Source organism: Vigna radiata, chromosome 1, assembly GCF_000741045.1.
Source record: "Vigna radiata var. radiata cultivar VC1973A chromosome 1, Vradiata_ver6, whole genome shotgun sequence".
NCBI classification, from domain to species: domain Eukaryota; kingdom Viridiplantae; phylum Streptophyta; class Magnoliopsida; order Fabales; family Fabaceae; genus Vigna; species Vigna radiata.
The window spans coordinates 5131190-5144715 of NC_028351.1; the positions used below are offsets into that span (position 1 = coordinate 5131190).

Genomic DNA, 13526 nt, shown 5'->3' on the forward strand with positions numbered 1-13526 from the left:
TTTTTTTTTTAAATTTAGCCTTTTTTTTATATCTAAAACTTAACTATTCTTTTAAACTAAAATAGCTATTTATAACAAAATATCATATAAAAATAAAAGTAAAAAATCCTACAGCAAAATTGTAACAATAATTTAAATTCATTTTTATGATTACAATAATATTAAGTTTATTATTTTTTTTTATCATATAAGAAAATAACACATACACAATTTTATANATAAATTTATAGCTTAATCATAAAAGATATAGTTATATCAATATTAAGAATATATATTATTATTTCCACCTTTTGTTTTTTTATATTTATTCTGTAATAAATAATTTTTCTTTAAATTAAAATGATTATTTGAATTTTTTTAAGTTAACCATTCTTTTATTTAAAAATTAAATAAATATAAAGTATCTATAGTAAAATTATTAAATCTATTTATTTTTATTATTATAATTTTATTATATTTTATAATCATAAAATAATAATATTAATTCAACAAATCTGTTATCCTTGAATCGACCTTTCCTCTCTATTTCTCACACAAAACGAAACCCTAAAACCGATTTTGCCACAACACACTTCCCCACTCTCATTCTGAAGCCCTAAAATTTGTTCCTCTTCTTCTCCGTCTTTCTTTCCCATTGAGTAAACTGAGTGGAATTTGTGATTGCTGTCTCAAAGCTTTGGAAAACCCCCAAATCCGAGTTGCGGTATGTGAAGTACGAATCTTCAACTAGAAATTTGAGAAGCTTAAACACGCTGTTGAGGAGGTCGAGCACGTGGTGGCGCTAATGCTTCTCCTGTGAAGGTCAAAGACGGTGTTGTGACTGTCCTAAAGGTGAGATTTTTAAAATCGTACATCATAAAATTGTTAGACATTTGTTTATTTTGATGCATTTTTGTGTTTGGAATTAGTATTGGTTTGGGTTCTGAGATTTACAGTAATACGATTTGGTTTTCCAGTGGTAGTTGTAATTGCACCTTTATTGTGCGTTTATTGGTTTAGATTCTTCCTGTGTGTGTGATTACGTGAGTTTATAGGGTATAAAAAGAGGGTTATGGATGCTGATGTGATGGATTATTTAGAAATAAAATAGTGAAGAATTGTAGAATTCATTGAAATATTTTGGAGAAGGGTTTTTGGTGAAGATAAAGAGTGAAAGAGACCTACAGATAGGGGCAACATCTTATTTAAAATTTGTGAGGATTAAAATTAACAATTTTTTAAAAAATTCAAAACTAAACGAAGTTAAATATAGAAATATAGAAAGGTATATTATTTGAAAAGAAATAGGAAAGCAAGTTACCCGTAAAACTAATGTAATTGAATATATTATATTTTTCTCTTTTTATAATATGAATAGGTACCAACTTTTACATTCACTTTTTATGTCATTAGGTTATTTATTTTATAATTGAGATTGAGAGAAGTCACTTAGTTATTAAAAATTTCTGTTTTGACCTTTTGTTATTACTTGATTCAAACTTTAATTCAAATCTGATCTGGGACTTTCTAATTCTACAACACTATTCTCAAGTTTAACAAGAATTTGATGTTGGACTTTATATAATTTTCCAACACTCATCTCAACTTCTCAAGTCCAATTTAGTATCTGTGGTTCAGTTGCAATTGGTAGTATCTCAGCCTCAAGGAATTAATTAGTAGAAGTTGTTTTGTTTTGTAGCTATTGTCACTATTGTTTTTATGTTGGACTTGTTTTCAACTTCCCCAAAAACCACTTCAAGTGTTCATTTTTCTTTAGCATGCTTGAACATATGGTTTTTTTAGTCTCAAAGATCCCCGGTTGCGGCTTTGGCGTTCCTGTACAACAATCAAAGGCTCACTCTTCAACACTGCCATGTACACACTTGCTCTAAATAAGACTATTTTGGGATACATTAAGAAATGTTTAAGCCAAAAAGCACTGGAATCTGTCTATGCCTCCATGATCAAGACTAATACAATCCAAGATTGTTTTTTGATGAATCAATTCATAAGTTCATGTTCCGCCCTTTCTTATGTTGATTTTGCAAGTTCAGCTTTTGCCCACATGGAAAATCCTAATGCTTTTGTATATAATGCATTGATTAGAGGTTGTGGTCGCTGCTGTTACCCAGATCATGCTTTGGGGTTTTATATAAGCATGTTGAGGAACAATGTCATGCCTAACAGTTATTCCTTTTCTTCTTTGGTCAAGTCTTGCACTTTGTTGAGGGACTCAGTTTTTGGAAAAGCTGTTCATGGCCATATCTGGAAATATGGGTTTGATTCTCATATGTTTGTGCAGACTACTTTGGTTGAGTTTTACTCAACTTTGGGTGATGTGAGTAGCTCAAGAAGGGTGTTCGATGATATGCTTGAAAGAGATGTTTTTGCTTGGACCACAATGATTTTGGCCCATGTTCAGGATGGGGACATGGCTTCTGCAGGTAATTTGTTTGATGAGATGCCTGAAAAGAACATAGCTTCGTGGAATGCCATGATTGATGGGCATGCAAAATTAGGCAATACTAAGTCTGCTGAATTTTTGTTTAACCAAATGCTTGCAAGGAATGTTATTTCGTGGACAACCATGATGAATTGCTATTCTCGAGACAAAAGATATATGGATGTGGTAAGACTTTTTCATGATATGATCGAGAAAGGAATTATTCCTGATGAAGTGACCATGAGCACTGTCATTTCAGCCTGTGCTCATCTAGGAGCCCTTGACATAGGAAAGGAGGTGTACCTTTATTTGATGCTGCATGAATTTGATCTAGATGTGTACATTGGGTCCTCGCTGATTGATATGTATGCAAAATGTGGGAGCATAGATAGGTCCCTTTTGGTGTTCTATAAATTGAAGAACAAAAACCTGTTTTGTTGGAATTCTATCATTGATGGACTTGCAACACACGGTTATGCGAAAGAAGCACTAAGAATGTTTGATGGAATGGAGAGGGAGAGAATCCAACCAAATGCAGTTACATTCATTAGTATCCTAAGTGCTTGCACACATGCAGGATTTGTAGAAGAGGGTCGTTGTAGGTTTATGAGCATGATCCAGGACTACTGTATCACTCCTCAAGTTGAACACTATGGATGCATGGTTGACCTATTGAGCAAGGCTGGTTTGCTAAAGGATGCTTTAGAGATGGTCAGAAACATGACAATTGAACCTAATTCTTTTGTTTGGGGTGCCTTGTTGAATGGTTGTAAGCTACACAAAAACTTGGAAATAGCTCATATTGCAGTTCAGAGTCTGATGGTTTTAGAGCCAGGTAACAGTGGACATTACAGTCTCCTTTTGAGCATGTATGCTGAAGTAAATAGGTGGAGTGAGGTAGCAAAGATTCGGACAACCATGAAAGATCTGGGTGTAGAGAAGAGATCTCCTGGAGCTAGCTGGGTTGAAATCAATAAGAGAGTTCATGTATTTGCAGCTTCTGATACATATCACCCTTCTTATAGTCTGGTTCACTTGTTGCTACTTCAACTGGATGACCAACTAAGGCTAACAGGCTATGTCCCTGAATTGGGGTCTATTTTATAGTGATGCATGAAGGATTGAGATTATAATGCAATTTTCAAACTTTGGGGGTTTTGAACCACTGGCTGAAACTCAGTTTTCTAAGTAGGCCAGTAACAGAAAATTATTGGCTAAAACTTAGTTTGCTGAGTATTCACTAGAGAAAAAAAAGGCAATTTATGCTCACCTGAAGCACAGAAAATGATACATTTTTTTCAGTGGTGATAGTATTAAAAGGTGCAGAGTCAACAGAACAGGCTTTTTGGAAGTCATAAAGGGTCGCCATTATCATAATATTGGCTCATCTCGTCTCTGTTTCATACTTTAATGAATTCACAGAGACATAATAATTTAGTGGCGGTTGAAAAGAAGAAAAAATGGTGGGGCCTCCTCATAACTCAATCTGAGATGTTATTTTGCAAGTGACCCATTTTGTGCCCCTCAAGGCTAAGGAACCCTATAATCCCCAAACTTTGAAATCAAATATCACTCCTATGAGTCCTACTTTCACATTCACAAAACCTAACATCAATTTGCAGATATCTATCATCAATCTAGGGTGCTTGTTCGCAATTCGATCTCCAAGTGGTAAGCATAATCTTCTATCCCGTCCACTTCAATGAGTTGTGCTACCCAAAGCCTTTCTTCATTGGTGTCAAATTCGCCACTTGTTCCCTCCAGACCAGGTTTACCTTTTTTTCTCCTGTCTTGTCGATTTAGGTTCATGACAAGCCTGTGTAACTGTTTTTTCTGCCCTTTGTTTACTTCATGAAATCCTTGCACCAATTTTTTCTCTACCTTAATCCTGTTTGCACTCGATTATTCATTTGTTATTTGCGTTTACAATTGATACAAGTTATTAAAGTGGGTCAATTGATATTACTTGTTAGTTCGCACAATTGCTTCGATTAAAGCTATTCATTTTCCTTTTGGCGTATCTATCTAGGATTAACACTGTAAAATTGATTCTGTGCTTGAGATTATAATTATCACTGTATTTAGCTTAGGGCACTTTCAGCTGGCAACACACTTACACTAAAACAGTATATGCCTGACTTCCCTTTGGTGGGATGATCCATTAGTTTTATAAATTAGACATTGGTTGGGTCAATTTTAATTTGTCTAAAAGCATGGAGGGTCAATAATCTACACGCTAACCAATTAAGTGATGACATCGATTATAAAAGGCATTGACTCAAGGTCTTTTCTTATACGCTGTAATAAACATGAGATTGATAATTTATATTTTACGATGTTGAGACTAGTTGGAAACGAGAGAGAAATAGCAAATGAAAAGGTTCAAAAGTGTATGATGTAAACATTAAAGTTAGATTTCATCTTTATGTTTGGTTATGTTAATTGATTCATATTAATATTCCTCTTTATTTAGTGATTGATCTGTTTCAAACACAGTGCTTGATTCTGTTGCTGGTGGTATTGGTATTTGTTGGTGATAGGAAAGCTACCATGTCATCTCTGGGAACTTCCAAAGGGATTCTAGAAATTGCCAAGTTTGGTGTGTATGTGACTGTACCAATCATTCTCATGTACACTTTTGCCAACAATTCCAGCAANCTCCGCAAGTTCATGGGAAATGTATTCTCCTTAATCAACTTCTCATATCTCAAAATCATTCTGGGGTTTATATACTTCAACCTATGCTCACCAATTTCTTTTTATTGATATTAAATATTGCTATAATCACAAAAATGGAATATTAGGAATAGAGTCATTTGTCATAATGGTGGATAAGCTAGCCTGTAAAGATATATCTATCAATTTTGTACATTCAAGCATCCTGAAATCAAATTATGTAATTTCAGATACAACTATCCAATCAGTTTAAAAGTACAATAAGCAATTTAAATCACTTTGAGATTGAATAAATGTCTCCCAGATCAATTGTCTTATCCTAATGGCTAGCATGAATGCAATTTTGAAATTGTTTTTAACTACAAGCTATTCTCTGTATTCTAAATCATATTTTATTGTTATCATGTTACAGAGGTCATACATTGAATATCCACCAGAGGCAGAAAGGCCACCATCACCTGATGAACTTAGGCAAATGGCACGGGAGATTGCCCGTAGGAGGAACAATACTTGATTTCCATGTAGTTGGCCTAAAACTTCTGTTTTGCCTTCAAATATGAAGAAAAATAAATGATATTGGAGATTCAGTTGTATCTGTAATTCATATTTTTCATATTTTCTAGTTGAGTGGTGTGTTATTTTTATTGAAAAATGACTTTGGGATTCATTGGCTGATTTTGTGCATCTTGGATTTGTCATGCTTCGAAGATCTAACAATGAAACCAATTTACAAAGGTTTGCATGTGTTCTTTTTATGTTGCTTCGTGATGGAAACGTCTTTTAATTTTCTTCGACGAAACTTCTTGCAGAGAAAATAGTGTAATGTAAGCGAGTCAACATTAAATGATTTCTTCGTAAAATGATATAATTGTTGACATTTCACATGTACTCATGAACTTTAGATGCCTTGAATTGAAAGGACAAAAGAAAAATGTATGTTCAGTTGGCTGATTGAAATGCTTATATGCACCTAACTTCCTTGGAGCTTCTAAGCATTTTGTCAACTAACTTTTCCAACCCGAGTAGCTTTTGAAGAGATAAGAGTTCTTGAACAAACAAATTTTTCCTATAATTTTTCATGTTAACATTGACTAGATTAGTCGTTTTCTACTATCATAATACATGCACCTTTACAACTCTAGTGTTTTAGTACTTTCTCGTTCCCATCCCTTGATGGGAAATGATTATTGTATTGTATGACTGTTTAGTTAGTCACAGGTCGAGTAGTCACCACATTCCTGGGTCTATTGTGAAACGTTCATTCGATCGATTGATTAAACTACAAACAAGATTAGCAATAAGGATAATCATGTTAATCCTAATCCTGATTATTATTGGATTGGACTTTAATTAGATTGACATTAATCAGAAGTTTATTTCAAAATCTATATATACAGGTTTGATATTTAGGTAATTTGTTATTTTTGAATACACATTTATTGTTATAGCATTTGAACAAATACTGACTTTAACATCAAAGTGTTTTTTGTAGGTAGCACCAAACTTGACCGAATGATAGAGAGAGAACTGAAGACAAAACTTTTACATAAGCTTGGAATTTGGAGATTCTTAGTGGAAGATTAGTCAATCTTGACTTCATAAACCAAAACATTTTGGCGCGTTCGAAAGAAGACACCCAATGGTGACCACGAGAAACATGGGAGACCAACAAGACCGGGTGGAGCTCATTAGGAAAATGCAAAGACAAATGCAAGAGATGTAGAGAAAGCTGAAGCCAAGAAAGTCGCGCTGAGGGCTGAGCATGCCGCGGGATGGCATGAACAGTCGGCCAACACTTGATGTCCCTCATTCTTACATCGTCAAAGGAGAACAATTAGGCGGAAGGACCGAGCAAGATCGGTCAACGCTGCGATCAAAACAACCCTTTCTGTTCAAACGACACAGACTGAGGGACTACTACCTTTCACAATGGTTGTCATGGAGGCACCGATGCTTGAGAAGTCAACACCCCTACATTCGAGAAGTACGATGGGTCAACCGATTCGGACAAACACCTTCGCTTGTTCGTTAACACCATGGTGTTCTATTCATACAACGATCTCGTGCGGTGTCGAGCCTTCTCTTTGTCCTTAGAAGTAGGTGAAGGTCGAGCGAGGGGAAGGAGTCTCTTGGGTAGAAGAAGCCCTGACTGTCTTCTGAGGTGAGACAAATGTCATTACAGTAGCTAACGTCGAAGCCAAAGCAGGAGCCATAACTGTGATTGGCCGTTGCGCGACCACATAAACACTATTTCCAGAGGCTTTGCAGGTGGTGGATTGTCCTCATTTGTTGGTTCAACTTAAAATCACTAACGTGATCAATACTTTGTAGCTCTAAAGTGCTTCACAACCTAGGATTGTCAAATTTACCCAACATTTTGAGACACTCACTAATTATAGTATGTTAACTGCTTGAGTGTCACTCACAACTTTGCCTCAAGCTCTGATCCTTGAACTTTCGAGGACGAAAATTTATCTTGTTGGAAAAAATGTAAAAACCTAGAAAATGACATTTTAAAAGTGATAAAAGTTTAAAAATAGTGAGACTCAAATTGTTTTAATATTTAAAGGTTCTAATATAAGTTTTGTATTGAACGAGTTTCAATATTTTTTAGATACACAATCTGTCTAAAAATCACCATTCTAGAGCTCTCTAACTTTCTATAAGATTTCTTTCTCTTCGTTCATCTAATTGAAGAACCAAGATCGTAGGATTGATCCTTCCAATGATCCCTTAAATTTGGACCATTAGTTTCTTTTTTTGTGTAAGTTGAGTTTCAACCCCTTTTCTTGGTTTTTTCTTTTATTTGTTGCATGTGAGCCTTTTTCCACTTGTATGCGTTTTTCTAGTCATCTATACAAGTCTTTGTTGATTAGTGATTGTAATGATATGTTTTGATCATTCTTGTGATGTTTCTATGTGTAGATAGAACATTCTGCAAGTTGGGAGGAACTTCGTTGGTTAGGGTCTAGTGAGCAGCTGGATTAGGTGAGATAAACTAGTTGTTTTTAGTGAGTTTGATAAATTTGATGATCTACATATTGTTGCTTTAATGCAATTGGGAATGAAATTTGATTGTTTATGATGAATTTAGTACATCTTAATTGATTATGAGGTTCTTTGTTTTTTAGTTGAAAATGTTATTTCTTTAATACTTTTGCTAGCGACTATTATTACTTTACTATGACATGGAAATCAAATTTCTTATATAGGTTAGAAGCCAATACTGCTATAGGTTAACCTAATTCGATCTTTGTTCTTCTCCCTTTTTAATTTTGAAGGATTATAGGAAAAAACATTCCAAGAGGTAACTATCCTTGATCCTCCAGATGCAATTCAACATTTGCATAATCGCCAATCCATGCTGCAAGATGTGGTGGATTCGAAGTTATCTGATTGTCATGGTAACTCTCATATGAAAGTTTCAGAATAGTACATAAATCTTTAATCAAAAGTACTAGAATCATCACAATGGATCTTGCTCTGGTGTTGAACTACTCTCTTTTATTGTAAGAAGTTATTGGCTTTTCAATTTTTCAAGTTGATTATGTGTTTCAATCAGAAGTACTAAAATCTCTGAAATCATTATCCTTTCGTTTCCTAATCCATGTGAATTGTGATTGAATTTATTGGTTATCGGTTGCAGATTTCGAAGAAGGATAAGGCTCCTCCACCCTCCTCCGAGCCCGCTAAATTTGGCGGTGACAAGCAACCATCCATTCTCTCCGAGCATCTATGGGTATGGTTTTCTTTGTTCTGTTGATTTGATTTCGGTAGTTGTTCTTCTCAGAAGAATTGTTTCATTGATTTAATCATTGTATTTACAGGAAAGGCAAAGCCTATATATATAAGGATGAGAAAAATCATCCATGTGTAACAAACTAGACAGGTGTCATAATAACCTAACAACTTGTGCAAAACTGTTCAGGGAGGAAAAGGACAAAAACATAACAAAATATAATAAACATGATTAATAATATGGTAATACCCTCCCTTAAGCGGGACTATGAACATCAAATAGTCCAAGCTTGGATATGTATTGTGTGAAAACTTTGGGATGAAGAGCCTTAGTGAATATATCAGCCAATTGAGCAGAAGAAGAAATGGGCAGCAAATGAAGAAGACCACTTTGAATTTTCTCCCGGATGACATGACAGTCAATCTCTATATGCTTTGTCCGTTCATGAAAAGTTGGATTGTGAGCCAGGTATATAGCGGACTGATTATCACAAAAAACTGAAATAGGAGCAGTGGGAGGAACTTGCAAATCAGTAAGCAAGAAATGAAGCCATTGCAGTTCACAACTCAAGGCTACAAGAGCCCTATATTCAGCTTCAGAGGAAGAACGAGATACAATTGTTTGCTTCTTAGTTTTCCAACAAATTAAAGAAGAACCAAGAAAGACACAATATCCAGTAACAAATTTTCGGGTTTCAATACAACTACCCGAATCAGAATCAGCAAAACTAGAAGGCATTAAAGATGATTTGGCAGGGAAGTGAAGACCTTTAGCAGGAGAACCTTTGATGTAGCGAAGAACTCTCATGGGAGCACTATGATGAGTATCCATTGGTTGGGAAACATATTGACTCAACTGTTGAGTAACAAAAGCTAAGTTTGGTCTGGTGGTTGTAAGGTAAATCAACTGGCCAATTAATCTGCGATTAGGTTGTGGATCAGATAAAGGATATCCTGAAGAACTATTGAATTTGGTAGAAGGCTCCATAGGAGTGGATATAGGTTTGGCAGCAAGCATACCATTCTCTTCCAACAATTCAAGAGCATATTTTCTTTGATTGACCACAATCCCGGTAAAAGAGCGGGATATTTCAAGACCTAAAAAATAACGCAGTTTCCCAAGATTCTTAATGCTGAATTCATGATCCAAGTGTGCCTTAATAGATTCAATTTCATTAGAATCATTGCCTGCAAGAACTATGTCATCAACATAGATTAATAATGCAGTAAAAGAGGCCCCTGTTTTCTTTATGAAGAGAGAATGGTCAGCTGAAGATTGTGTAAATTTAAAGGCTAATAAAGTTGTGGTGAGCTTGGCATACCATTGTCGACTAGCTTGTTTCAACTCATATAATGATTTTTTTAATTTACAGACTTTATTGGGATGAGAAGCTGCCATACCAGGGGGTAAGTTCATGTAAACTTCTTCATGTAGGTCACCATGTAAAAAGGCATTATTAACGTCTAACTGTTCAAGGAACCAGTTTTTGGCAGCAGCTATGGCAAGAATGACCCTCACTGTTGTGAGTTTAGCAACCGGAGAAAAAGTATCAAAATAATCTACTCCTTCAAGTTGTGTGTATCCCTTAGCAACCAAGCGAGCTTTATGCCTCTCAATGGTACCATTAGCATGTAATTTGATCTTATAAACCCATTTACAATCCACGGGCCTTTTATTGGGAGGAAGATCAACTATCTCTCAAGTGTGGTTCTGTTCAAGAGCATTAATCTCAGAATTCATGGCTTGCACCCAACAATCCATTTTAGAAGCTTGAGTGAATGTTTTTGGTTCAATCAAGGAAGATACAGAGTAACAAAAATTCCTGTAACTGGGGGAGCATTTATTATAAGAAAGAAAAGCAGATAAAGGATAATGTACAGAGGAAGGATGGTTACCATTTGACAGATTAGTATGGGAAGCAACAGACAAATAGTAGTGATAATCTCTCAAGTGGTGTGGATGTTGTCTTTGTCTCATGGAGTGTCTAGAAGGTTGTGAAACTGTGGGGTGTGGTGTTGTAGCAGTAACTGAATTAGAATTATCTATACTCTCTTGATTTAAAAAAATGGTGAAATCATCTATATCCAAGGGTGCAATATTATCACAGATTGGTTTTGGCAGAGTTGGACTAGTAATGTCAGATTCATTCCCTGATTTAAAAGGAAAAGAATTTTCATAAAAGACCACATTTCTTGAAACAAAAATTTGCCTGGATTGAATATCATACAACAAGTATCATTTAGTTCCTTCTTTATACCCAATAAAAATAGCTTTCCTAGCCCTTGAAGATAATTTGGTTCGACCATGTTCTCAAGTAGTAGAGTAGGCCAAACAACCAAAAACTCTTAAATGACTCAAGTCAGGTTGTTGTTTATGAAAAACAGTATAAGGTCACTGATTTTGTAACAAAGGTGTAGGTAATCGATTAATGAGATGAACCAAGTGTGTGACAGCATAAGACCAAAGAGATTTTGGTAAATTAGTTTGAAACATCAATGCCCGAACAACATTCATGATATGCTGATGTTTTCGCTCAGCTACACCATTTTGTTGAGGCGTTTCAACACATTAGTTTGATGGGAAATTCCCTTTGCAAGATAAAATTCTATCATTAAAAATTCTGGTGCATTATCACTTCGAATTACCTTAAGTTTTTCATGAAATTGTGTCTCTATGTAATTAACAAAATTCTTTAAGTGATCCCTGGTTTCACCTTTATGTTTCATTAATTTGACACATGCAAACCGAGAAAAATCATCAATGATTGTTAAAAAATATTTATATCCCGAAATGGAAGTTGTAGAACATGGTCCCCAAATATCAACATGTAAAAGATCAAAAGTTTGTATTGATTTAGTAGTACTAGAAACAAAAAGAAGCTTCTTTTGTCTAGCAAATTGGCATACATCACAAGGGTAGGTATGTTGGAAGGTTACCAAAGGAAATTGTGTAGACAACAATTTTAATTTTGAATCTGACACATGACCAAGTCGCAGGTGCCAAAAGTCCAGGGGTAGAAACAGCGTTACAGGAACAAAGAGAATGAGTTGATTTAGTGGCTGGTGAAGTCACTACTTGAGACATTAACACATACAATCCTTGTAGCTGCTTAGCTGTACCAATCGTCTTTCGGTTGAGAGTCTCTTTAATATAGCAAAAACCAGAGTTAAAAACAAGGTAACAATTGGAGTCAGTAATAAGTTTTGCAGCAGATATTAAATTGACCTTGAAGTCAGGTATGTATAAGACATTTCTTAAGGTTAAAAGAGGAGAAAGTTGCACACTACCAGAAATTTTTGCATGAATTTTGGATCCATCAGGTAAAATAATAAGAATAGGTGAAATTTCAGAAAAAGTGAGAAAGTTTGCAAGATTAAAAGTCATGTGATCAGAAGCCCTTGTATCAATGAGCCATTGATCACAGGGTATACCTGCTGAAGGAGAGGAATGAGTATGCAAAGCTGCGGTATGGGCTAGGTTGGAAACATGGGAAGAGTTTGAGCTACCTAAATTGGATTGTTGAAGCAAATTAAGAAGACCTTGATACTGCTCTTGAGTAAAACCAGCACTTGGGATACTATTTCCCAACTTGGTTGAGGGGCCTTTTTCCGTGCCACAATCCTCATTTGAGTTGGCCATATTAGCATTACTTTGTCTAGACTTGTAGCCAGGAGGAAAACCATGCTTAAAATAACAAGTTTCCACTGTGTGATTGGTTTTTCCACAGTAAGTGCAGAGTTTGTTGAAAGAATTTTGGCCTCTTCCTGTATTGGTACGACCCCTACCTCTATTTCCACGACCTTTACCTCTATTTCCACGACCTCTACCATATCCAAAATATTGGTTTGGATTAACAACAAGACCTCTTCCAAGACCAATATATTGATCAGTGTTGACAGCAAAAGTTTTCGCATCAGATGATAACTCAGTCATTTCTGTAGTAGCCATCTGCCTCTCTTGTTGGACAATCAAAGAGAAAACCTTGTTTATTGGAGGAAGGGGATCTAGAAGCATAATTTGGGATCTGACATGCGAAAATTGTTCATTTAACCCTTTGAGGAAACGAATAACATAGTCTTGATCTCTGTATTTTTTATAAGCTTGGATGGCTTCACACGTGCAGGGTATCGAACACTTGCAATGGAGAATAGGTCTGTAATTTTCAAATTCATCCCATAGACCTTTTAATTGTGTGAAATATTGACTAACAGTGAGGGTGCCTTGTTGGAGGCGAAATATCTCTTCTTGGAGATCGGAAACCCTAAACATATCTGCTTGAGAAAAACGATCTTGAAGATCTTGCCAAACCTTGGATGCTTGATCAATCCAGAGAATGGATTGTAGAATAGAATCATCAATGGATCTATGAATCCAAGCAAGAACCATATTGTTGCATCGCTCCCATGCTCCATAGTACGAATCTATTGGTGACGGAGAAGGAATACTGCCATCTACAAGTTTGAGTTTGTGTTTAGAAAGAAGAGCGAGCTTCATAGCTCTTGCCCATGAATGATAATTTCGTCCATTTAGGGGTTGTGAAACTAATGCTTGTGATGGTGATTCGTTGGCATGAAGAAATAGAGGATTTGAAGGATTGGTGAGATAATCATTGTATGTGAGGCTCTGGTTAGCCATGGAGAAAAGAAGAAGGATATAAAGAAGAAAGGAACAAAAATGTATGATAGGGTT

General features: G+C 35.5%; 2 protein-coding genes across 2 annotated transcripts; both read left to right on the forward strand.

Annotated features, from left to right (window-relative positions):
- The first annotated feature begins 505 nt into the window (after positions 1 to 505).
- On the forward strand, positions 506 to 5765 carry LOC106772948. Its single transcript, XM_014659599.2, has 3 exons — positions 506 to 831; positions 4963 to 5101; positions 5511 to 5765. Exons 2-3 carry the CDS (start codon positions 4973 to 4975, stop codon positions 5610 to 5612), a joined length of 231 nt encoding a protein of 76 aa, XP_014515085.1. The 5' UTR covers positions 506 to 831; positions 4963 to 4972; the 3' UTR covers positions 5613 to 5765.
- LOC106772939 (pentatricopeptide repeat-containing protein At1g06143) lies at positions 2045 to 5765 on the forward strand. The gene is made up of 3 exons (XM_022787234.1): positions 2045 to 4191; positions 4963 to 5145; positions 5511 to 5765. Exon 1 carries the CDS (start codon positions 2045 to 2047, stop codon positions 3527 to 3529), a length of 1485 nt encoding a protein of 494 aa, XP_022642955.1. The 3' UTR covers positions 3530 to 4191; positions 4963 to 5145; positions 5511 to 5765.
- Positions 5766 to 13526: the final 7761 nt, after the last annotated feature.